General features: G+C 45.9%; 1 protein-coding gene across 1 annotated transcript; it reads right to left on the reverse strand.

Annotated features, from left to right (window-relative positions):
- Nucleotides 1-1721: 1721 nt before the first annotated feature.
- On the reverse strand, nucleotides 1722-14172 carry LOC121343325 (gamma-aminobutyric acid type A receptor subunit pi). The gene is given in 9 exon segments (XM_041418345.1): nucleotides 1722-2036; nucleotides 2950-3143; nucleotides 3682-3834; nucleotides 5076-5213; nucleotides 7881-7963; nucleotides 8784-9001; nucleotides 10686-10753; nucleotides 12670-12776; nucleotides 14111-14172. Coding segments are annotated over 9 exon segments (1338 nt in total).
- Nucleotides 14173-27308: the final 13136 nt, after the last annotated feature.

The following is a 27308-nucleotide window of genomic DNA, read 5'->3' on the forward strand; positions in this document are numbered from 1 at the left end:
AAGAGATAATGATTTTTTTTTAGTAGAGAAACTCTCTGAGGGCTTGTGTTCATATCACAAACATTCACTTTATTGCATTTTACGGAATGGACTTCAAATGCCAGTATATACAAGCCAACACTTCATTATTGGAGTTTGTGTTTATCCACTTGCCATTGTCAGCCTGTTCCCCTCTGTCTTCTTGTGCTGCTCTTTGTGAAAGTGATGATTTATGAATATGTGGGTTAGATCCCTCAAAGTACAGTGTGGTGAAATGGTTCAATAAAAAGTTATTAAAGTAAAAAATCTATAGTTTCACGTGCTCTGTTCACCTTCTCTAGGAACCCCCAAGAAGAGATCCTTAAGCTAAGCAAACACTGCATGCTGAGACTGTAACATAAGCTACAAACTGAGGCCTCACCCAGCCAGAACTCTGCTGGATGGAGCCACTGCAGGCAATTCCAATTCTGCCCACGTAACTGCAGGACTGCCCCCTCTCAGTGATGAAAGCAGCACAGACCAAAAAGGGTGCCGCCTGGGGCACCCATAAAACATTCATTTTACAATCAGCAAATAAAGACTTCCAGTATTCTTAAGCTAAACAGTACCAAATAGCATTTGGTTCTTCAATGTAACTGTGTGGCCACATTTCATTTATCTTTAAAAGAAAATTTTGGCTTTTGCTGATTGCAGGATAAACAAAGCTAACTTCGGGCAGTTTCCAGAGCCCACTTAGAATATTATTTTTCTCAAAAAAGTAACAATGTTTCAGCCTAAAAGTGAAAGTGTGAGAGTGAAAGGGTGATTTAGACTAGCCTACCCCAACCCATGCACGTTTTTCACCCAGCAGCACAGCTGCACAGCCACGTAAAGGAGGGGATGACAAATGGCCACTTGTGCCTATGGCTGGCAAGGAGTGAGAGCTGCTTGTAGCAGTGAAGGCCGAAGGAAACATTCTCCAGGACAAAAAATAATTTGTGCGGAAGACATGGAAAGCGGTAGAATCTGTTCACATGCAGTACAGCAGGAAGAGTATAAGAGATGGGTTACAAAATTATTTTGCTGCCTCTATTTCGTGTTCCTAAATCTCTGAAAAAATGCAGCTCGACAAACAACAACCCTCCATCTGCCTTGGGGATGGAGAACTTCAGCAAGTGAGAGTTATCTCAGTGAGTTACAGACTAAAATCAGTGAGGCACCACTGTGCAGTACTGAATCACCATCCTGGCATTGCACCATCCAGGACAAAGCAGCACCATGCACAGGAGCATCCCACTGCCCTGCACTGAGCTCCTGCTGCTGCCTCAGGGCTCTCACTGCAACAGAGCAGCTATTGAAGCAGCAATCACAGTCCCTCTGTTCTCTCTGGCAAACAAAGAATAACAGTCATGATCTTATACATCCTCTGGGACATCTCAGCTTGAAGGTTCCAACTTGCTCCAAGCTACCAAAATAATTCTGCCACCTGTAGTGCTCTGTAGCTGCCAGTGCAGTCCTGCACACCCACCTCCAGCCAGGTGAGGTGTGGAATGAAATGCAGCTATGAGCAGAAGAGCCCAGCACAGTCACTCAGTTGAACAGCTGCTGTCAGAGTCAGTGCTGCTGATGCATGCACACCTCACACACTTCTGCTGGGTACCTCATGAAACACAAGGAAGCTTTTTGTCCACATTGAATTCACTGAGGTTATGTATCACAATTCCTCTCCTGCTGAAGTAGGAGAATGAAGCAACTAATTTATACTAAAAATATAGATAATAAGCCCAATAAAACACATTGACCACCATGAAAAACAAAGGGAAAAGCAATTTGGAGTAGTGGTCCACATTGCCAGGGTTCTGAATTGTGAAATAACCAATGATCCTGTGCATTTTGTTCCTCAAGACACATTTGATTTTCTCATGACTTTTCATGCTCAAGTCACTGCAGTTAACATTATCGCTGGAAATCTCAATGCTTGTGAAGCTGATTTTCTGTTCATAGCTGGTGATGGAATTTTTGAGGATGTTGGTGATGTTAACTTCTTCTATTTCTTCAGTCAGTTCATTTGCAGGCCCCTAGGAAACAAGAGTGCACAGTTTTAAGGTCTGTCTTCTGCTGCAGAGGAAGAAGACCATAAGGATAAAGACATAAGAGTACAGCTTCACATGTGGTCATCCCAATACTCAGACACACCTTTCAGCTGCTGCCTACGCCTAAGAGGGCCTGAGGTCCAAGAGATGCCTGTTTCCACCACTGTATTTCTAGAGATATTTTTAGATCCTTGAGTAAGTTTTACTCTGGGTAATCCAATATCCATCTCCTACAGGATATCCATCTCTTCCTGTCTACACAGCATGGCTGGGAACTCAGTATTGGGGTGGGAACCCTCCTTTTCCCCTGACAGGATTTGGGCCCTTCATGAAACTGGACTACAGTCATACATGATTATTTATTATTTCTCACACTAAAGCAGAGCTCTTGAACATCTCACTCTCACAATCCCCACAGAACACTGTGGGACAGAAGTTTGGAAGCATTTTCTGGGAAGGGAGGAAGAAGGGTTCAGCTTTCCTCTGGTAGAGGGAAGTACCTCCCTTATTGGAGTTGTTTGATAGAAGAATGAAGAGTTGTGTTATCCTGGCTCTTCTCTGAGTGCATTTGAAAGGAGCAGTGGTGCTTCCTGCTCACATGAGCTCAACTCAGGGCTATGGATCCAATCCAGTGCCAGGCCCAAGTGCCTTTTTGGATGTGGTCCTGTGAACCCAACAGGACTTCCACTTAAGGCTGCTGCTCAGAAGTCTGCCAGAGACACAGTATTCCTGTGCTATTCATGTGTTTGTTACAAACAAAATTTTAGATTTAGTGCCAGTTAGGAGAAGCATTGTTGATTATCCATAGCAAGAAGACAATTTGTCTTGTTCAGTTAATGGAGAGCTAATTGTTACCAGTCCAAGACCACTGGCCTTATTCAGGAGCGCCGGGCCTTACCTCTTCTGGTACTTTAGCTGCACACTTCTGTGAGGAGCTGTAGTGAGCCACTGCATATTCCACAAGGGCGCCAAAGATGAAGCTGAAGCAGATGCCAAGATAAACATCAATGGCCTTAATGAAACAGTTGATTTTTGAAAGTGAACTTCGTGAGCCGATCATCAGAGTTGTCATGGAAAGCACTGTTGTAACTCCTTGGAAACAGAGAGACAGTTTTCTTGTGTACACTTTGGAGAAGTCTTGGCCTATGCTTCTGTTCATGTCATTGCTCTCTATTGCTGGCCGGTTAAAGCACATCACTTCTTACCAAATCCAAATCATCCATCACAGCAACTGAAATACTTTTGTAGCACTCGCTAGCTTCACACAGGCTCTCCCTGCCTTTGGCAGCTTAGCTCCAACAGGCAGTTGGCTCTCTTCTTTTTCATACTTTCAGTAAAAAAATCCCTCCATCCTGCTTTCTCCAAAGCACACCACAAAGATCCTGTGCCCTGTCCTCTACTCTCTGCAATGGATCTCCTGAGAGCTTCAGCCACACACAGCCCTGCAGGTGGGCACGTGTCCCTGCCACAGCATCTCCTCCACACCAACCCAGCTCTGCCCTAAAGAACAGCAGAAGGCAAGCACACCATTTATCCCTAAGCAGGTAGCTCAAGAAAAGTACCATCTACCCAGCCTTCAAAGGCTCCTCTATCTGCTTAAATCTTCTCTATTCCTCAGGCAAGAACTCACCAATGCAGGTTCTTGCAGGCACTGAGTCCAGTGTGATCCAAAAAGAAACCCAGGACAACATGACAAGCAGAGTGGAAGGCACATAGGTCTCCAAAATGAAGTAAAGGATGTTTCTTTTCAGCTCAAACTGTAATATCAATCGTGGGTAACTGCCTGTATATGAAAGCAAGAGTCTTGGTGAATGTGAGGTTCCCAAGGACCCCCGAAGTAAAACTGGGACAGCCCAGCACCAGCACCAGCTGATGGAGCTCAGCAGAGCTTATGCAGGTAACACACCTGACACAGGAGGACACACACAGCACTGACAGGCAAAGAGGCGTCTGAACAACCCCATCTGAACAGCAGATGCCTTGCAAAGGGGCTCCTGCCCCTGAGCATAGCAGGAATGTTACAGCAGGGCCTCAGTTCTGAGTAGAGCAGGGCGGATGCTCTCACCTGCTCTCTCACACTCAGCACAGCACCTTTCCTAACACCTGCTCTGAAGGGCACTGCCAGGTTCAGCCTTACCTGATGGCTGAAAAACAGACAAAACATTTGTCTCTCGATGTCAGCAGGGTCTGGCTCACATCCCAAAGCACCCCTGTGCCTTATCATTACAGAAAATCAGACTTCCATTTTCATTAATGATTTGTGATGTTTGATAATGGTATGTTTTTGAGTTCTCCATCTTTTAAAAAACAATTTGTTGTAAATACTGACATAAGGGTTCTGAGGCTGGATCAGTAGTGTTTTCAGGATGTATTTCTGCTCTATAAACAATAATTCCCTTTGACGTGTAGAAACAAAGTCCATGTTGTTCATGGACTGTGTATGCAACAAAACAACAAAATGCTGTTATTTTAAAAACCTTGTAATTCTAAGGAAGTTTTGCTCACTTTCATACTATCTGTAATTGGAGAAAAGAGTATTTTACACTGGTAATGAAAAAGACATTGAATTCTGATCTACAAAAATATTCCATCATGATAGAATTGTAATTTACAAACAAATGTATATTTAAAAAATTAATTTTACTCCTAGTTACTGTAAACATTGCTCTGTGCAGTATCTATAGACTGCACACATGGATAGAAGGGATAGAGTTTCTTCACTGGATAGGAGGGATAGAGTTTCTTCAGGTGTGTGTAGAGGAAAATAGGAAGAAGGAAAAAAAAATTAAATCCATCAAATGAATACAGCATATTTTAAACTTCGATCTTTCTATGGATTTCCATCTTACAGAATATCCTGACTGCAACTAATAGGATGTCACCACCTTTCTGTTCATCTCTTTTTGTGAGATTAAGATCTGCTAAAGGCTTTATGGTTCAGGACTGATCCTGGCTCACAGAAGGAGAGCAGATGGGATGGGGAATACCAAGAGCTTTCCCTGCTTTTTTCTCTCCCAGATTTACCTGTCTCCTGCTGTGACTTGGAGACCAGGGTGTGGTAGCGCTCCACCGTGTACTGGGAGAGCCGCAGCTTCTCGATGCCGTGCACAGAGTTGTTTCCCTTCAGCCAGGTGAAGGTGACATCGTTCTCATCATAGCCCCCTGAGGAGAACACAGACACTGTGTGGCTGCTGTGGCCAGGGAGGGCCCAGCTGTGCCCTGCTCTGCCTCCTGCGGGGAGCAGAACCCTGACCCCAGCAGGGCAGACCGGACAGAGGCCCCTGGGCTGTGTCTGACCACGTGGGCTGTGCTTCCTTCACTGCCCTTGGTCTGCTGCTCCAGATGTGGACAGGAACACACACCTCTGGGAATGACACACAAAGCGCAAGGCTGCTGAGAGCCTACTGCAGTTGTTTACATGGGGTATTCATGTTTCCAAAGATAACCTACTGCTGTCACACACGGCTTGATTACATACAATGGGATATTAGTACTGCCGTTGTTAACCCTCAAACACAGTCTCTCTTCAGGCTGAGAGGAGAGCAGGAGAAACACAGTGGCTAAGAAAGAGAATTCAGATCCCACTGAGCCCCTTACCATGGAGCAGAAGCACATTTCACTGAGTCATCTATTTAAGTGTTTCAAAACATCAGAAAATGCATTTTCAGTTAGTCAGGAGCTTACAGCTGAGATTGCTATGTGGTTATGAACCAGGCTCCTCTGACTGGGTACATATTGTCCAGAAAACCTGCTCATAAAAACAACTTTTTCCACACATCATTCCTCCTATCCTTAAAGACATTAAGTTACTGAGGACAAATAAATGCACACAACATTTATGTTAACACCAAATTTCTGCCTCAAAGCAGTGGGACTCCATATATGCCATGTGAGTTTGTGTCTCCAGGGATGACATAACCTCAGGTTAGACTGAGGGATACCTCAGTCTGAGGGGTAAATCTTGTACTGAGTTGCCAGCCTGCCATTCCCTTCAAAAATTTGACTTAATTTAGTAAACAAGTCCATCAGTTTCACTGATTTAATTCTTTTATTAAGAGCCCTTCTTTGAGACCATGAGTAGGGATGCTGTGATTCTGATAATAACCCATTTGTCCTGGTAGAAGGAATCAGATGAAGTTGCAGCTCTATTTACATCTAATTGTGTTTTCTTATTAGACACAAATTACCAGAGCTTGGGTGTGATGAACTCCTAAATTAGGTGTCCGGAGCATGAATCCCTGAGTAGAATCCTAAGCATGTGACTTTTCAAAGTTCCTAAGTGGTTTTATAAATCGTGGTTAATCAGGAAAATTTTATAAGTGATAGATTGTTGTTAATTCATCTGGCGTATATTTAAATAGCATTATTTCTGGGCACTTATCCTAATGAAATCTCCAGTGGGCAATATGTATGTAATTTCATTGGAATTATACAGCAACTGAGCATGATGTAGGACCCAATCAGTTTTAAACCAGGCCTAAACACGCTCCACTTTAGCAGAAGAGGCCAATCATTATTATTTCAGGAGCTAGTCTTTGTAATAAAGTTAACCATGGTGAACTAATATGATTTTAATGTGAAAATAATATGTGCTTCCCTACGTGCTTCATGCTGCAACCCCAGAAGTTAAAAATCTGGTTTTTTCCATGCTGAGATGGTGGAAGTTTGGTTTTGTGTCATGCAGCAGGAACTGGCTGCCTGCTCATCACAGGTCTGCAGCAGCAGTGCTGCGCTGGCTGAGCTTTGGGGCAACAACCCTGCAGTGGCCCACATGCCCTTGGACTCTTTCTCAGCCAGCACTGCCTTAGGTGAGCTTTTAATCTAACTGAGAGCAGAACTCACTGATAATTCTCCTCATTATTACAGTCTTATTGAGACTTTTCAGTCTGACACTCTTCTGTTGACAAAGGTCCCATCCTCTGCATCCTCTCCTGTGGGAGGCCCTGAGGTAGGAGGATAGAGATTAGTGCTGAGGGCAATCTCACCCCTGAGGAGCTGCAGCTGTACTAATTACCACGGAGTAGGAACAGGCCTGCCCTTAACAGGTCACAGCTATGTCCAGTAAGGACAGGTGCTATAAAAGAGTGGGTTAGCAAGTTGAGAGGAGAGTTGGATGCTGTGCTGTGAGGAGGAAGGTTTAGGTGGTTGTGAGAGGGGCAGAAAGGGTGAGTACGTACTGTGAGGGACAGGAAGGAGTCAGCATTGTGAGGAGCTGCCCATGAGAACTCACAGAGAAGGTATGAAGGTTTTACAGTAAGGTAATGACACCCTCCTTAGTGGGGGGGGGGCAGGTATCACAAACCTGGCTTTGGCCCTAATTTCAGCTCATGAGTTTGAGAGCCATGTTCAACTCTAATTCTAACGAGAATCACCCCTCCCCATGTCCTCTTACAGTGGGGATTTGGGGGGTGCAAGAGGTATTAGCTACCTAAAGATGTGAGAATTGTTCCTTCTTGTACTCTATCACAGGCACTTATCCCGCAAGTTAGTTTTGAAGAAGCTGTGTGCTCAAAAGAACTTGAATTTTGAAAGCCAACCAACAACATTACTTGATCCTTTCTGTGCAAGATTGAATTATCTACACTTTAATAAATATTATTCGTTACCACTTTTTTTGCATAAACAGCACAGTGACAGGAATTCTCTGGGCTGTGGAATACAGCACAAACATTTGAAGAATGATGACGCAAAAGTTGTTTTCTTTTGGACATTATAACTTGCAGGAATAAAAGTCTACTCCAGAAAGCCACCATGCTTAATCTAAATATTCAATATGTGTAGTTACTTATGAATAAACAAATTTAGAGTTTTCTAGAACATTATACTTACAACTTTCTAGCTGCAGTTGGCATGTTTGTGTGTCCATAGGGTATTTTGACAGGTCCATGTTACAGGCAACAGTAGTAGTGATTCTGTAGGAAGAGAAAGAAAATTGAAATAAAAGCATATTTTACACAGCAAGCTGGATCACAAAGCTCTGCTCTGTCAGTTAGATTATTTGGACCTATGATATGAATTAACTGAGAGCCCTCAAGAACAAGCACTCTCTGCAGCCACCCCAATGAAAATGTAGCCCTAGGAGGAATGTTGCTTTGATCTGGTGGAATACAGAGTGCAGATTCACATTTTTTTCCCATTGTTACAATTTGCTTATCTTAAGGAGTCCACACTTGCGACATGAGGCGCAGTGCCTAACTGCACTGTACTCTGGCCTTCTCTGACATGGAGGTAGGTGAGTTTTACTCTGCAGCTGAGCTAACTGGGACCCAGTTAATGCAAGCTAAGGGGAGCACTGTAGGAATTGCTAACTCAAGTGCTGTGCACCTTCCTGCAGTTCATGGACAAACACATTTCTTGGTAAAAAACAGAAGTAATCACTACATGGCATTGGATAAACAAATGGTTTCCCACTATCAGTTGAACTTTCACTTTGTGATATCTTCCTTCTATTCCTCCCCTGCCCCCATCTGACTGGATTTTTCCTCAGTGACCCCTAAACTTGTGAGCTTTCTGAGCAGGCCTCAGGACACAGCATGTGCTGTGATGGGAGATCCTGATCATTGACTGGCATTTCTGAAGCCAGAACAGGGGGAAATGGATCAGCAGAGAATGCTCACAGCTGGTTTGTTGACACCAAACTCATGACCTGTGACAGCTGGTACCTGCTCCTGTCCAGGGTAATTCTGGAAATCGATTCTGAGCCAGCAGCAGCAAAGCCGGAGGTGTCCGTACCTTAAGGCGTACAGGACAGTGCCATTGGAGAACAGCCTGACGAGGCGGTTGCCCACGGTGACGTCGTGCAGGAAGGACCTTTTTGACTCCACAATGTAGGTGTCTGGCACCCAGAGCAACTCCACCAGGCGAGCATCCAGTGTGAAGCTCTTGTTGCCATGGAAGACCAGCCGAGGGTCTGTCCAGCGCTGCCGTAGGGAGATGGTGGCTGTGTAATCCTGCCAAACAGAGCAGAGCCTGGGGATGTGTGTCCAGGCACCTGCACGGCACAGCTGGGGCACACCACGTGTGTGACACGGGACAGAACACATCCTTATTCAACCTATCACAGCTAAGCTTCAAGCTTCACTTTCATCACAGTTTTATTCACTGTAATATTTCTAATACATTTCTACTCTAAGGTGTGGAGTTTGAGGACTAAAGATTATACTTACAGTACTTTATGTTTTTTATTGAGCAGTTATTATAACTGATGCTTTTGTGCCCATTTTGCAGGTAAGAGAACAGATGGGAAGCACACACTTGAGGCTACCCCGCAAGTCATTGACATTACAGATCAGTCATTGCCTAGAGCCAGGAAACTTGACATGTACTATAAATCTGGTCACCAAAGAGGCATTGGCACTTTGGAGAAAAAAGGTAAGTGAATCCAACCTGTTATGTGGGGACATCTTAAAAAAAAAAAAAAAAACAACAATAAATAAGTAAAAAAAGAGAACTTGTGCCTTCTATTTTAATAGGGATTTTAAATCTAAGAACACTGGGATTAACATGAGTTTGGCCTGCCATAATCAACCTGCAGCATTGATTGGAGCATTTTCACAGTGCCCCACCAGAAAAGAATAAGCAGCACCCATTCAGCTCTGAAGCATGCTTTGAAGATGCTTTGCTGAGTCTTCTGGACACCACAGGCACTGCTGGATTACTCAACTTCCTTCCTCACAAGGGATACCACACAGGATTGATTTTTTTTCTATTTCCACGGGGTCTGATTTCCAGAAGGTGCTGAGTTTTTGACCAGTAGGACTTTTGGAACTACTTTTTTCTTGTAAGCTTACATTACTATGGCATCTACACAGTTGTCTTAGGGTGACATTATGATGCTTGTATTCCTAATTGTCTGTTCTGTTTATGCTGGATATTAAGTTCTGCACCTTAAAGACTGGTTCTGAAAGTGAAGGGGGGGAGAAGAAATGTGCAGTTTGTTTTCAGAAACTGCACTCACTCCTCCACGTTCCTTTTCGTGGACTGGACTGCGTTGTCCACAGCACAGACAGCGGGAGAGAGCTCTCCTTTGCTTTGAGTTACTATTTTTAGCTAGCAGAGGCAGGTAAGTTCCCTGCACTGTGTATTTTTCCTTTTTCTTGGAACTGTTCAAACCTACTGGAAACCTAGAAAAACACCAGGAGCTCACGCCTGTGGCCCACCGGGGCTGGGACGCAGCATTCCAGTGCCGAAGGGATTGGTAATAGACTGAGTGAGCCAAGCTACAGCCCATGAAAAGGACTTTCTGAATTTGCCATCTTTTCAGAAGAGCTAGAGGTTTTATTGTTTAATATTATTATTTTTTTATGCTTGTGAATACTTTGCTTGTTTCTCTGCTTGTTTTTCCACTTATCTCCAAGAAAATATTTTCCTGAACCAGTTGGGGGAGGGGCCACTTGAATCTGCTTTCTAGAGGAGCCCTTGGGAGTTTCCTCCCAAATTTGCCCTAATCTAGGACAACAGTGTGCAGTCATAAAAGAGCTTTGTTTTCATCCCACTGCTGAAAGTGGTCAACAGCCCCCAAACAGCAAAGCAGTTTCAAAATGACCTTTTCTGTGCTGGACACACAGGAATACATCTGAAGTCTTTAAGGCATATCTCAATCTTATCTTGTAAAAGAAAAGTTTTTTCACTTACCATGTCACTCTCAGATATACTAGAAATACTTGCAATGTCCAGACTCATTGCAATTTGTACAGGTTCTCCTGCAGAGGGAATGAAATGCATCAGCAGAGAGAAGGGAAGTGTAGAGGGCACAGTAAAGCCACGCAGGATTCTGTGCAGGGTGAGAGGACTGTCCTCAGCCTCGCTCACTGTCACTAAAGCTGCAGAGCCCCAGAGGTCAGACACCGTTTCAGAGCATTAGGCTGACAAATTCTATGACCCTGAAATGCAGCTGTCACTGTTAGGGAGCTGGAGTTCTATGTTTGGTGGTGGTAGCAGAGGGCAAATACCCATTAGCACTGGCTGCAAAGCTCAGCAGTTTAGATCTGCAGCATTTCAGTGACATTGGCCATTGGACAGGCAGCCAGGGCCGCTTTGTCCCTTGATCCCAGCCCACACCAGGCACGGAGCGGCCAGGCCGGGAACCTCTGCACAGAGCACTTCCCACAGCTCAGAGTGCTGGGCAGCCCCGGTTCCGGGGAGCAGCCACCGAGAGGAGAGAAGGTCCCTGGTTCCCGAGAACAGGCACTCCTGAAACGCGGAGGAGCAGCGGCCTCGGCCCGGCTCCGGCTCCCGCCCGAGCGATCCGCGAACCGAGAGCGCCGGGAGCCGCCGCGAGAGGGCAGCGCCGGCCGGGACACGGCCCACGGCGGGCCGGGGAGCGCGGCCCGGGCCCGGCACGGCCCCCTCTGCCTGCGCCATGACAGAGCGGTGCCTTTCCTCGAGGAACTGCTGAAACTGCTCTTCATCGTATGAATCACAGTGAGGAACGACCTATGGACACATCTCTGAAACTCTTTCCAGGTGGTTTTGGCTTTGATTGTTTTAAACGGTTCATAAATTCCTTTCATTTGCAGAAGATGTGTATTTTTGAAAGCAGCTGTTGTTCACGTCTGTGTCTATTCAGACTCAAGCCCACTGCATTTACTGACCTCAGGGCACAGCTGTGAGGACTCGGCCTCCAGGGGAGGTCACACCAGAGTCCTGGCTGGTTTTGTTTAACATTTGCTGCAGATGCAGTGAATCTCTGTTCTGTTGTAGAGAAGCGTCTGCTCACTGGTGTCACAGGATTTAGAGGAGCTTTTCTAGTCCTGCAACAGGTCAGCCATTCTAGGCAGAGCAAGATGGTAAATTCTGTATTGTCTCAGACATTTATTACCATGGCCAGAAAAAGGAAGAAGCTCAGGGCTGCCAGTAGCAGCAGGTCAGTCTACAATGGGAAATATCCATGGCCTTGTGAAAGCTCATGGGAAATTTTTCTGTCAGGCGGGGCTTCATTAATTGTTCAGGCACAAAACCAAAATTAATAGAAATAAAAACAGTCATTGCTGTTTCTTAAACTTTCAATGATACTTTTCAGGTTCTGAATGTCATTCTGAGAAACCTGTTCCTGTGTGATGACAGTACTAACCTGGAAGGAAGGAGACCTGATACGCAAATTGCTGGATAGCCTCAGATAAGTTCCTAAATTCCTGCCTGCTTCCAGCTCCCCAGAGTCTCACTAGGGTTTGAAACAGATTTGTGTCACAGTGTGAGGTGAAAGCATGTGTCAGAAGTTCCTGGCAAGAAGAATGGCTTTGTTTCTCTATAGCTGCATAAACAGCTATAATAGCTGTACATGACCAAAAGTAAAGCATAGAATCACAAGGGTCAGGCTCTAAACAAAAGCTTGTACAGTTAGGGCAGAATTTAATTATTTAGTCAAGTCTTTCATAGCGGTGTTAAAGTTTATAAATTCACTGCTCTTCACCTCACGGCTGGACCTGTTCCCAAGCCCCACACATATGTGCACCAGCTATTCAAGACAGTAGTGGCTGCAGAGAAAGGAGGGCAGCCTGGGACACCAATTTGAAAGAAACACAACCTCTGAAACTGCAGCAAGGTTAAAGCCTGCTCTCCCCTCCACGTGAGCGTTATAGACCGATTTTAAATGCTCCCTTGTATGGAGCCAACATACCACCAAAGTAGGGCCGAAGGTATTTGTTGTACCTCATGGTGAGGTTCTCAAATCCAGGGAGGGACGTTGTGCCCCTGCCATGCAAGCTGGATCCATGACCCAGAGAGCTCCTGGGGACACAAACACCAACTGTTACATGCTGGGCTGGGCACATCTGGTCTGCAGCTGCAGCTGCTTCCAGCTTGTGCTCAAACAAACAGTATAAAATAGTTATTAAAACAAAGTAGATAATTGAAATCACAAGCATTTGCTCACATTGCTGTGCTGGCTGAATAATTAGCAGCTTCAAGAAGTGGGAAAATGGCAAATTGTCTCGGCTGATACCTACAGGTTGTACACACGGTATCTTAAGAATGTTCTGTTCAAACAGAAAATCAAGCAAGATCTGTACATCACAAGCCTGAGAAGTAAACCCCCATCTCCCCTTCCCACTCCTTCTTGTACAGTCTATATAAGGAATATTATTTTCTTTTTTCCTTCCATTTATAACAACCTGAGACAAATCTTACAGCCCAACAGCTCCTCCTCTCTAATTTCTAGTCCCCTAAATAAGCTTCATTAATAGATAGTAGAAGCTGATACATGTGAGTATCAGCTTCTACAGCTGCTGTCAGGTATAATACTGGAGGGGAAAGGTGGAGGACTGTGCATTTCACAGACACCCCCTCAGCTCTGTGGGCAGTGCTGCTCCAGCTGCTGGGTATACTGAGGGTCCAACTCTAGATTACAATGTCAAAATTTACATTTTGTGGCTGGTCATTGAAGGCAGAAGCTGTGTTATGAGGCTGACAGATCTGTACCCTCACACAGACAGTGAGAGGGATGGGGTTTGGGGTAAAAGGTGAGTGTTGAGGTGCAGGGTGGCACAGCCTCACCTGAGAAAAGTGTAACTGAGTGAAGGGTTAGGAGTTTGTTCTTGCTTTGGGCAGGAGGAGGTGGGAGGCAGAGCCTTTGCTGCTCCCAGTGCCAGGACCCTGCTCTGGCAGAAAGCAGCCATGGAGTTACTCACAGCTCTCACCAAGGGTTTTTCTTCTGTTTCCTTCACAGCTGGGTTAATAGTGCCTTGGAGCTGCAGGATTTAGACTAAACAGGACCTTACAGCAGAATCAGGTTTTGCACACTATATATGTAAATACTTCAACAAATGTAGGACTTGTACTGCCAAGGATGGTAATAACAGAGCTGGGAGCCTTGTGGGAGGCATTTCTCGTAAAAAACTACAACCTGTGCTGGTTCTGAACAGGAGATCAGGGGTTGCACTCTTAATGGACATAATGTGGTTTAGGGACCTATGCAGATTGCTCTCTCCTATACCACATCCTTGACTGCACCCTGCTACCTTTGGATGGGCTGGATAACTGGAAGCATAGTTTCCTTTTGACCCACATTATTTATGTGAAACATCATTCAAATGTTCCCTTTAAAACAAAACAAACCCTACACTTACCTTTGGGTTGGAAGGAAAAGACATAGACCGAAGAAGGAAAAATATCTGCACAACATGTCTGGAGATTGTTTCTGTATTTGCTCTGCTTGTCTGTGAAGAGGAAAAGAAAGACAAAGTCTAGTGGTTTAAGAGAAATTATTTTAAGGGAAGGAGACAGGGAGAAGAAATGCTGCACAGTCAGAACCATTAGAGAGTGGTGTTTAACATACCTGATATGCAATGGCTTCTGCCCTTTTTCCTGGCTTAGTATAATTTTTCAGCATGTTCTGTCACTTACCACATAAAAAGCCTTGGTGACAACTCAGGTCTTGAAGTCCTTGACAAATTCTAGCTCCTCTCCTCTCAGTATGGGATGGCAATTTACTGGTATTGGGAATGGCACCACGGGAATGAATTGATTAAATAGGAAAATGTGTGGGTAGCTCCCAGAGCAGTCCGACTCTGAAGCCAAGAGAGATCCTGCCCACAGATGGCAGTTTCAGCCTCTTTTAGTCCCAGGCTCCCCCGCCCAGCCTCACAGAAGTGCTGTAACTCTGTGCTCCATTGATTGTATGTGGGATAAACCCCTGCTATTAACAGCAGTGCTGGCAAGCCGCTCAGCATGCAGCAGAGCATGAGGTCATTGCACTTCAAAGCGGTTTCGTTGACTTTCCTGGGAGTGGAACAAGTTTGGCTGCTGGACCAAGACTCCTCGGGCTTGTGCTAGCCTTGGAGCAGGTGCCATAGTGGCAGCTCTGAGCTGTGCTCTGCTCCACTCTGATCTCCAGCTTCCTGCTGGAAGTGCTGCTCCAGTCACACACCTTTTTTCAGATCTAGCACCTCTCTCATCACACATGGCATTTAGAGCCTCAGCTTCCAATGTGGCTGCACCATAATAACCCAAACATCATGAGTTTTCTGCTTGGGTTAGATCCTTCCTGTAGTAGCTCCCCACGGCCCAGAGGACACTGCCTCCTCAGCCAGATGCACAGCTCTGGTACTTTGCCATGGGACAAGCAGAGAACCAGGAAATAACAAGTTTGCCCACACTGAGCCAGTAGAACACCTGATCATTCAAGTACTGTGAATGCAGGGCATCCCACTGGAGAAAGGATGGAGTTTTTTCAAAACACAGTATGCTCTAATACCACTCCCACATCTGAATTTCCAGCAAGGCTTTGCTCTTCTAGCTCATTCTCTGAAATGGTACTCAGATGTTTCTAGATCTTCTCAAGGGCTCCTCACTATAATTCGAGGATGCAGGACCAGAGAGAGAATAATTTACCTGCTCACAGCAACATTAGACCACCATTTTGATTGAAAAGAAGGAAGATTGGTCCATGTTGTTAAAAAAAAAAAAAAACTTGCAGAAAGAAGTTAATTTTACAAATCAGACTACAGTTAAAGAATGAGACTTCATGAACTTCAGCTGAGGAACCTCTCATGAGCATCCCTAATGAACATCCCATGTTTTGCACAGGATGACTGTAAAGACAATAAATATACCAAAGACTGGGAGACAGTGAAATAGAAATCTATAAGTACTCCTGGGCAAGAGAAAGGTGACACCAGTGCCCAGAGCTGAATGTAACCACAGTATTTCTTCACTGCTCAGTGTGTCAGTTAATACAACAGCAATTCTGCTGTTAGAGGGCAGGAGCTTTCCACAGAGATTACCAGTAATGGGAAGAAATTGTAATAAGGTTGTGTATTTATGTTTTTGTGTCCAGTAAAGGGTTTCATTTTCACACAAAAATGTAGCCTTAAACACTGTTGGGTGACAAAGAGCATAGTCAATACACCAAGAGGCTACAGCAAACACATGGTCACAAAATCCTGTGAGCATGTGGGAATTTTTCTTCCAAGCTTCCAGGTAACAGGTAAATGTCAAACTGTGCAGTTCCCCTAGTAATTCAGGATTACTGTCCTTGGTCATCTGTGATGTTCATGACAAAGGGAGCTGGTTTCCCCTGCAGCCCCGTGCTGGTAGGCACAGCTGGGGGAGCTCAGCGCTCAATCCCTGCCCTCGCAGTCGCTGCCTGCCCCGGGCCACCCCTGCAGGGGAGAAGCAGCAGGGACGAGCTGACCTCCCCCAGCAGGAAAGGAGTGATGGACAGGATCGCTTTATTGGGCCTCTGCTCTGGCTGAGCACCTGCCCAGCAAGGGAAAGGAGCCGGCAGGGTTGAAGGGAGTGAAAGGGAGGGTGAAAAGAGCTGCAAGTGGCATTAATTGAAGGTTTGACAATACGCTGACAGATAAGCACGTAAAGAAAAAATAGGAGATGGGGCCTCGAGAAGTACAGTTCAGACACAATCATTCATCTTACACATCTATTAGTCTGCGCTTCTGCAGGGCAGTGAAACACTCCTCACTGCAGGAAGTTTTGGGGGAAAACCAGCCACATGCCCTCCTGAGCACCTCCACAGCCCACATTTATTTTGCTCTTGCAGGCAGCACAGTAAAGGCTGCACTGCAGCTGCACATCCTTCCATGCCAACATTGAGTTTTCCTCCGTAAATACTCAATATCTACAATAAGCACAAAGGTATTTCGTCTGGATTGGTTTCCACATTACCTTGTTTTTAAAGGCCACTCAGCACCATGTTTCTTAGTGCAAAATGGAATTTAATACAGTAGTAAAACAAGCAAGAAGTTTTAAAATTCACAACAGTTCTTCTTTTAAGTCACTCAAGAAATAGCATAAATGTTCCCAACCTCTAAGAACAGAGAAATTAAGGTACACAGAGGTCAAGTTATTTGTCTTAAGTGTCATCAGTAAGACTGTCTGTCAAGATGAACGAGCCCCTGCAGAACACGTACCAAGAGCTCCTTGCTCCGATGGCAGGAGGCTCACGCCTCTCCGGGAGATGCTGACAGCGCTGGAGCCGCACGAAGGCACTGCAGCGTTCCCCTGCTGCCGTCCGAGCCCGCACTGCGGAGCAGCCACAGCAGCACCCTCCAGATGTGCACTGCCTTATTTCCCTCCGCATCCTCCACATTCCATTCGGATCCACTGCCCCAGACCCTGCGCCCCTCCCTGCCGGGGCCTGGGATTTGGCCGGGGGGGGCAGGCATTGGTCTGCCAAGTACCAGCTTTATTTAAGCTAATCCTTCACACAAGTGACCATCAATAACTGCTAACCTACTTCCTAAAAGACACAGATCAATTGACATAATATTATAACTCCTTTAAATATTAATGCCCTAACAGGGAGACAATTGCACTGGGCCTAGGGACTCCTCCACTATTAGAAATTATGCCCCAGCATTAAATAAATTAACTCAATAAATGTCTTACCATGAATACAAATTCCTGCTTAGGGCTTGCAAATAAAATTATTTAGAGCTGTTCTTTGAGGAAAGATGAGGTGTTTAAACTTGCAAAAGAGCAAGGGTGGCCATATTCATTAGTCTTTCGTTTTAAATGAACTGCTTTGTTTTAAACTCAAGGCATTCCTTTTAGAACGGAGGAGGAAGAATCTGGAAAATTGTTACATTTCTTCCTCTGGGCTGTACAGTTTCGGTCCTGCAAAGATGCGGATGTCTGCTCCAAACTCTAAAGGCAGCTCAGGACCAGGCCAGCTCTGCCCAGTGGTGCCCAGTGTCATCAGCATCCCTGCAGCACACAGCACCTCAGGGCACAAGGAGGAGTTCTGGCTGGTGGCACTGGCCAGCAATCTGTGCTGCTGCCTTGCTCCCATCCGTTCTGGCAGGAGGTGGGCATGGCCTTCAGCTCTGAGAAACTTCATCTGGATCCCTGAGACTGGAAGGAGCTATTAGCCTTGCCCCGAGGTCGAATTTTATCTCAAAAATGGATGCAATGTTTCTGGTTTTTACTTTTCAGTTTGTACATACGAACAGTTCAGAACTGCAAGGTACACATACAGGACACAATTCAGGATTAAAAAAGAGCCACACTGATTCCACCTGACTGAAACAGAAAGGTTTGTAGAAGAGACCATAGATTCAGCTTATTTCTTTTGCTGTAGATAGCGGAAAACTCCAATGAAAGCCGCACACAGAGACCCTTAAACACAGAGAATTTTACAAGTGGCTCAAGGAGCTTGCCTCGGCATCAGCCTCCTCCTTCTCCATGCCTTTTCTTTGCTGCACTGGGTTTGCACAGGTACTTGTTGCATGCCCAAGGGATGTATCAGTGAGCTGCTGAGCTGTTGTGACACAAACCCTCCCAGCAGGAATGCTGCTTGTATGCTGCAGCTTTTACTTACAACATCTGAATTCCCTTCTGAGCTCCCTGAGGGCTGGGAGAAATTTAATGCGGGTCTCAAAAGTGAGAAATTGACACAAAAAGAGTGTGTGGACAGGGAGAGGGGGTGCAGTCTGCTTGGGAGGGGGAGAGACACAAGCAGTGGCAAGGGCCGTTCTCTTTCTCCCCTCCTTACTGGCCCCCACATCCCCAGGACTGAGAACCCACTGTGGTGCCTGAGCTACCCTGTGAACTCCAGACACCCAGTAGCACCTGTGGGGACCATTTCCCAAATCCTGGGTCAGGACTCCTCCTCAGCTGCCTCAGTTTCCCCACAGGCCTCCCATTTACAGATGCATGCAGCCACCTGCCCCAAGCTGGCCCCACTGCCCAGTGGCCAGTGCTCACCCCTGGACAGCCCACACAGACATCATCAGCCACCAGCACAGGGCCATCACATTTAGGGCCACCCAGCTCTTCATCTGGAGCTGTGAGGTGTACTAAGAAAGAGTGTCAAAGCAATCTGCAGAAGGTAAGGTGAGAGCAGGACTTGCCAGCCTGAGCAGCAGGTTGCAGCCCGGTGGGAGGGCAGCAGCTGTGCTCACCCCCGTGCCAGCCCCGCTGCCACCCCCCTGTCCCAGCACCTCGGGGTCCCCGCTCTGTCTCCGGGCGCTGCCGGGCTCGGCTCCGCCGCGATGCAGCCGGGCTGATCCTCGCTGGGGCCAGGGATCCTGGGGGAGATGATTCCTTAATAGGCTGCTCTGTGTGCTAGCACAGGGCCATGGAGGGAATATCAGCCCTGGTCTGGCTTTACAGCCTGCTTGCTGCTTTGGTTCTGCCTCCCAAGAGCAGAATTAATTGCTGGGCTAGAAAATGCCGATAAATCGATCAGTTCATAGCACATTTATTTTCTGTAGCTCTGCATTGGGCTCCTGGCAGCTTCAAACAGAAGCAACACCCCTCATGCTACAGGGAGAGGTGAGGGTGGGGCTCTTGCCAAAGACTACCTGCAGAAAGGAGCACAGGCAGGGCAAGGTGGGGGCTTGGCACCATCAGTGACCTGGAGCCAAATGTCATCCCAGCAGCAGTACTGCCCCACTTCAGCCTTTAAGATGACTGCCAAGCCAGACTATTGCATAATTTATCCTTCTAGATTTTCCAAAATAAATCTCTGAAAGACAGGCTAGAAAGAGGAGGGAGAAAACTGATATTCTGTGAAAAGAAATGCTGATTTATACTCTAGACTTATTTGCATCTAACTCTGTAACTTGACAATGATGTCTACAGCAACAGAGAAAATAAACGACTCAGTCATTACCAGTATGCTTTATTTGGGGTGAAATGATAGAGCAAACACAGACCCCAAACCAGACTTGGACTGCACACAAACCACTTTTAGTCAGTGCTTTCCCACCCGTGGCTTTGCTGGTCCCAGGCTGCAGTACTGCTCAGCCATTCCTATTGCTGAGGCCTTTGCCAAGGAACACGTCAATCCAGGTAGTGATCCCTTCCCTTCCCTTCCCTTCCCTTCCCTTCCCTTCCCTTCCCCACCGGACACACCAGTGTCCCCAACATCCAGCCCTATCCCATATCACCTCTGCTCTTTCCTCCTGCTTTGTAAAAGGGACTTCGATGCAGCAGGTTCCTACCACAACTCGAGCCCCACAGCTATGGGAGATGCCATTAGTGGGGCCGTATTTTGTCCTGTTACTTACATCACAGATCCAGCACTGCAATTTTTCCTTCCCACAATTTAAAAACACAAACACAGCCCTGTCCCTGTGCCTCAAGTGCCAGGCTCGCTGCTCACGGAAGGGCAGAGCAGGGCCAGGCTGCCCAGCCAGGGGAGCAGGGCTGGCGTGCCCTCGCTGCTGTGTCTGAGGAGCAGCCCCGGGCAGCCCGGAGCCCCTCAGAGCCCCTGGGTGCCCGGCGCTCTGCAGCACCCCCCAACAGCGGCCACTGCCCACAGCGCAGCTGTTCCTGCTGTGAAACGCCCTCAGCTTCCAGCTGCTCTTTGAGAAGATCACGGTGCTCACAGCAAATGCTCTGTCACCAAACCTGCCAGTGATGCTCATACCAGAACCAGAACTACATTTCAAGTAAGAGCATGCCTGGGCTGATACCAGGCACGTTTTTTTTCCGATTTGTAACCCCATCTAATTATTTCCACTATGATGTTTCCTAGACAACCCGAAAACATTTTATCTGTGTGCACATCAGCACCCAGTGTTCAGGATTTTAACTCCACCTTAAAGACAAGGAACACAATTTAAATGTAAAAGAAGGTTGGTGTAACCTCTTGTCAGATACAGGAATGAGTTTGGGAACTGACAATTAATTGGATACACAGTTTTAAGTGCTCAATGTTCTGTTATTATCTCAGATAAATTAACAATTTTAAGTGCTCAACGTTCTGTTATTATCTCAGATAAATGCACAATTATGGTTTTATCTTTGGCCAAAGCTCTTACCTGATATGATGTCATTCCTTTTTGCTCCCTAACTTGTTAAATAAATATTTCATCCATGCAAGTGACTTCAGCTGTCAAAAGCTGGGCAGATATTTTAACTACACCAGATCAGGATTTGTTGGAAACAGTTGTGTACTTTTATGTTAATCGGATGAGATACACTTGGAGACAACAAATCAGATCAAGATGTACTCATTAAAGGAGCTGCAGTAAGTACTAGTTTCTAGTTTTCATGTTCCAGAGAGAAAAAGTTATCTCTACTGATAGTGCCTGGTATTTGGAACTGTTCTGTACACCATAAACATCAAAAAAGCTTAATTAAAAGGCTTTCTTTTAGTTTAACTTTCCCCCCAAAGGACCTAGGCCTATATTGTTCTGTCGAGTGAGGAATATTTTTAAGGAAAAAATCCCAAAACACTTTAAATTAATCCATGATTGCTTTATGCTGCTCTGCAAATGAGATGGCACTGATGAGAGGGATACATCCCAGGAGCACAGCAGTATCTCCACTGAGCAGCCACAGTGCCTCGGGAGGTGAGGATGCAGCAGGGACCCCCACAGCTATCAGCATCTCTCCAAGCACTGCAGCAGTACACCCAACTCAAAATATTTTGGGTTCTTATTTTGTCCTGAACAGTCACAGGGTGCAGACACAGACACATCCCAGTGTTTTGCTGTTGAGGTCACTGGATGTTGATTATAGGACAACACTTCCTATTATTATTTTCACTCTTTGAGAATAATCTTGCTGAGGAGCTCTGGCCAGTGGAAGACTGTGGCTTCATGTTATGCATGTGGGATATGTGTGCTCCCAGCAGAGGAGTGAAAGAGCAGATAAATGTCTCACCTGAAGCTCTTGTCCTTTGCTGTCACAGGTGAGCACGGGTCCCATGGCGCTTCCCCGGGAGCTCCAGCATGGCAGGTGTGGGAGCTGCTCCTTGGCAGAGCGCAGGCACAGGTTTGCCAGCGGCCAGGTGTGTGTGCTGTCTCCACTGGTAAGGACCTCTTCGAAAAGCTTACCCAAAGAGCACTTCAGAATTTCCAAAATTAATGTCCAAGAAGCAAGCCTTTCCTTCTTGTGGGTGAAACAAAATGAGGTGGAAAAATCACCGAGGTTCACATGGGTTTATCTTTCTAAACTTGTCAAACAGTGCTGGTGGGTTTGCCAGAAGGAAGAGAGCTCTCATTACTTAGCATGGGTTGAGGCTTGGTAGTCTTAAAAATGCCTCAGCAAAAGACAATGCAGTACAGAAACATATTTTGTGTTTAAAAATAATCTCAACAGTTGTTAAAAGGGATTAAGCAATGTTTTTTTCCTGTATCAGCAAACTGAGCAATGCAGACGAAGTAAAAGGGTAACTCTGGGAATGAGGAAATACTGTTTTATCTAATTTACTGCAGCCTGAAGTGAAACATTAACCAGCTCTGAGCTCTGATGGGGTGTAAATAGCCTGAACAAAAACACTGCTGCAGTTGCTTTTGAGGGTATGAACTCAGAGGTCTTCAAAGCTGCGAATGTGGGTCTGTGTATCACAAAACACACCTTTCATTTTACTGAAGCATTCACTGAAACGTTTACCTTTGGAGGAGATTGTTTTGAACACTGTGGAAATAAGGAAAAGGGGAGAATTTTATGACAGAAGTGTCCCAAAAACCAGTGAAAATATTTTAAAGGGATAAAACCAAGTCACTGCAGCCTTACCTTCAGGTTTGCATCTCAAAGGACAGAAAAAGTCTCTACATCATTTCCCCACAGTTTAGCAGGGGCTACCTGCAGGGATCCCTGCCCCTGTGTGTGAGGAGCTGGAGTCAGCCCCCCACAGGCTCTGGGCTGGAGCCAGACTGATGCTCCTTGGCCATCTGGGACAGAAGAGGTTTCAGGCCTTTCCTTCTCAGGGTAATCCTCGATCGTGATCTTGACCTGTTTGCCTGGGAATGCACACACCAAACCAAAAAGGAATCCATAAAAATGGAGGAAAAGGTCTGACATTTTCCCTCATGATTATTTAGTTTATGTTACAGTAGAATAACACCACCAGACCTGGCACAAATAAAATAACCAAAAATCATGGAAACACTTGTGAGCTGATGGAGAACGTGCTCTTGGGTATGAGACTGATAATTATGTGACAGGCAGAAAATGTCTGGTGTCCTTAAAGGCCCTGTAGCCTATTTTTTGCTACATCTGCGGTCACGCCACATCATCACACACCCCTGAGGAAGCTTTGTGGCATCTGGAAAAGTACTGACCAGTATGTCCCCACGTGGGGACCAGCAGTGCCCTGGCAGAGCCTTGGTGCGACTATCACAGGGAATTTTTGTATGCCAGGGCCATATCTCTGCCTGCCAGTGAACTGGGAGATTGGTACAAGAAGGAATAAAGCTGATGTGCAGTTCTGGCCTTGTTATCTGAGGGAAGGAATAGTTTGTGCAGTTATTTATAGTTCGCCTCTGTGCCACATGCAGGCAGTCAGCACTCGTAACAATGGCTGAGGGGAGAAGCTGCAGCCCTCCAAAACTGCTGCTCAGCTTTGGTTCCAGCCTGGCAACCTTGGTGATCTGTGCTCGTGTCCAGAGCTGCTGGGCTGTGTCACACGCTGGAATGACAAGTGACAGAAGTGTCCTCAGCTGTCCCTGTGGCTCACATGCCACCCTAGCTGGGGACAACAGGGTCTCTGCAAGGCTCATCCACTGAACATGATTTAGGAAAATTGAGGGCCACTTTGGGAACGCTGCACTCCTCCCTGTGTTGTCCTAAAAAGCACAATCGTTTGAGACACACACCTGATGCCATGTCACATTTGCAAGGGAAAATGTAAGTCTAGTAAATATTAATTCAATGGGACTTACCACCACATTTTTTCTAGTTGCATTTGATTAAATTTTGAGGAGTTCTGAGCAAATCCACAGCCTCTTGTTTTCTATTTGCCAGGCAGAGACTGTCCAGAGCATGACAAGCATCTGCTCTACAGCAAAAAACTACTTTCACTGGAGATTCCTGTCCTAATACTCCAAACCCTTTGATCCCCAAATGTCCTGTAACAGCCTGTATAGCCTGTGACAACAGAACCTGCAGAATGTGTGACATTATCCTTATGCTACAAACATCCATACACATCCATACGCATCCACACACCCATAGACATCTGTACACATCCACACACATCTGTACACATCCACACACATCTGTGCACATCCACACACATCCACAGGTTCCACACCTGCTGACAACACTGGTTGTTTTGCCCAGCTCCATGCAGGGAGTAGGGAGCACTCGGAGGTGTCTCGAGCCATGGGGTGGGTACAGCCTGTTCCCCATGGAAGCCTCAGACCATTTGCTTGTTCCCATGTCAATATCCCAATACCTGAGTGCCAGCTGTCCCCTGGGATAATTCCCAGCTCTGCCTGTGTGGCGAGTGGAAGCTGAGGGCTTGAGAGTGGCAGTGCTGCCCTTCATTGGGAACAAGGAAGAAACTTGCAGAGCCAGGAAGTAGGTGCCCACAGAGCAGAACACAGAACACCTGGAAAGCACAACGTCAGAAGACCAGCCAAACACTACTGTTGCTCCTTCTTTGCCAAGTGAAAAAAAAAAAATCTCCAAAAGTCCCAGCACAGGGAGCAGGTTTGACCAGCTTTGTCACATTTTTGTGTTCTCTCTACTAACACAGACCCAGGCAGGGTTTTGTCCATCCCTTCCAGACTGTGTCAGTGCCATGAGACATCTCTGGCTCTTCCCCCGGGGCAGCTCCAGCCTGCTGCTGTTGATTTTCTCCAAACAAGGAGATGCCTATAACAAGGCATCTCCTCACTCCATGGACTTGTCCTTGGAGGAAAGGCAGAGCTGATACACAGGGACGCATCCAGTCTGTGAAACACTACCTTAGTTCCCAGCTGTCAGAATTTCCTCCCCAGTTCTCTGACTCCATTCAGCTCCACCAAGAACAGGCAGCTCCTCCAGGCCTTGCTGGGGCTCTGGGGGCACAGGAGCTGGCCAGGTACTCCCACAGTGTCAGCACAGATCTCGCCCAGGTACTGCAAATTCATACCAAACCTAGAGTAAAGCTGCAGTAAAGGAACAGGCTGCCTTCGAATGTGACTTTTATTGTATCTAAAACTACCTGCAGGTCTCTGCAATGTCACACCCATTTCTGCAGTGATGTCTCTGGGCCGTGCTGAGCAGAGCTTCTCAAGCCCTGGAATATCCTCTTCACAGGCTGGAATGTGATTGCTGGTCCAAATGGGGATTAATGTGTACTTAGAAAAGGGAATTTTTAGGTTCTGAAATTCTGCTTTTGGACACTTTGAAGCTGCTGAAATCTACAACATATATTCCCATTTTTTATTTATGACATGCACTAAATATTCACTGCTAGAATAGGACAGAAACTAAAAACTTCAATATTCTGTTAATTTTATTTCATTGGTGAAATCACTACAAAGTATTGCTGATAGAAATCTCTTCAATTTCTAACAGATAGAAATCTCCTACCTTCCTTGCCTTTCAAAGCATTTCATTTGTTTGTGCATAGCTCCATCATTTGAATACCAAAGGAACCAAAAGCAATTCAGTAACTTGTTTGTGGCAGATGTTCTTCAAGATCTAAGCATTATGATATCACAGCTTAGTGCAAAATAAAATAAGGCAAATAAAGTGAGGTAAATTTTAAAAAGTCTGAAACAAAAATTGAGAAAAATTTAGAAGTATTTTTGCAACTCAGTTTGTCATACACATAGATGGGTTTTTCCAAAAAGTTTTCCTCATTATCAGTTATAGAACAGTGTGCCTCCCTCCTGTCAATGCTTACCCACCACAATGGGTGTTATTCTTCTTACTTATAACTTGTTGGTGACAAATGCTCTTCCATAACAGCTTAGGCTGTGTGAAGAAAACAAGGCTTTGGTAATTCTTTGTGTTCTGAGTTCTCTAAAATTTAGGAGGTTTGTTCAGACAGAAAACATTGTGCTGACATTGATCTTTGTGTATATTTAAACATTGTGCTGACATTGATCTTTGTGTGTATTTAAACATTGTGCTGACATTGATCTTTGTATGTATTTACACTGTTATATATTTTCAATTTATATAGATTTATAAGTAAATCAATACAATAATTAGAACACAAAGGTTGGATCAGTTTCTGTGAAAATGTCAACAAATTCAATTTAACCCTGGGATTGTAAAATCAATATTAGATTTTTTTTGTTAAAAATCAACTTTGTTCAATAACTTATTATTCTTCTGGAAAATCCTGGATCAGCACTAACATTTCACAGACATTTTAACAACAAGATGACTGGACATTACTAGCATTGGGCCCTTCCCCTGCATCCCTCACAACATCAATGTATTCACTCCTTGGCTCTCTGCAATGTAAAGAGCAAACACAGACTCCAAAACGCTGGGGCAGTGTATCCCTGGTGTGCTGCATCAGTTGAAGCAGAGGGAACTGGGCTGGGTTTGGGGATGTCCCAGGAAAAGCTGTGCTGCAGGGAAGGGAGGTCACAGCTGCGAGGAGCATTCAGACTCATTCTCATGCTTTGTTATCTAGGCAAGAGCAGTGACCATCCAGCCCATCTCCTGCAGCCAGACTTCAAAGCAGAGCAGATTCCTGCGAGGGGAACTCTGCACTGGTGCTGTTCCCCTTCTCCATTTCATGGCTGCTGGCTCTGGGTGCAAATACTAACAAGAAACTCTGGAAGTGTCCCAGGTTCTAAAGGAAACATCCCCCTCTCCCCACCACCAGGCCACCAGGAGCCCTGTCCATTATATATAGAAGCCCTTGTCCTGAACAAGGAGTGTGGATCACCCCACAGCCCCCAGGCTCCTCAGAGGCTGCTGTGCACCTGGACAGGACAGCAGGTGGATCCCCAGGATAATGTCCCAGGCAATGTGACAACTCACCTGGCGCTCAGGAGGCACCTTCCGGCTGTGGGGGCTTCCAGCCACAGCCCTACAGCAATTCCCAGTCTCTACAAGAACAGATGGAGAAAGAGAGACTTTTCTTCTGCAAGACAACAAGGGAAATTTTAACAGAACAATCTGGAAATAACCACATCCACTGAAGCTCTGGAGATCATCAGTTCATTATTTCCCACCTCGTGAAGGGTGATGGGGACAGGGGTCCTGTTCACAGAGAACCAGTCTCTCCTGGCCAAGCAGCAGGCGTGGGTCCATCACCAGCTCTCCATCACACAGAATTTCTGCTCCTGCAGCTCCCATGCCTGATCCCACACAGTGCAGATTTGATGTGATGAAAGGACTTCATGTGCCAACGTGTTCCCAGCAAACTCCTCCTTTTCCCGTTTTCTGGACCTGCATGGTTAAGCAAAGGTTACAGAATTAATGTCTCAGTAAAAAAAAGAGTCTATTAATGGATTCAAAAGTATCTTTGCATATGCTGAGTTGTGGCACTCACCTGAGGCTCCCCCACTGTGCTCCAGAGTGAGAGACAGCCCCTGGGCCAGTGCAGAGCTGCTCCCTCCCCACTGCCCCTCCATCCATCAGGTGCTCTGCCCTGGACCCCTGAAGGAGCAG

Source organism: Onychostruthus taczanowskii, unplaced genomic scaffold (genome assembly GCF_017590055.1).
Source record: "Onychostruthus taczanowskii isolate IOZ18803 unplaced genomic scaffold, ASM1759005v1 scaffold107, whole genome shotgun sequence".
Classification (NCBI taxonomy): domain Eukaryota; kingdom Metazoa; phylum Chordata; class Aves; order Passeriformes; family Passeridae; genus Onychostruthus; species Onychostruthus taczanowskii.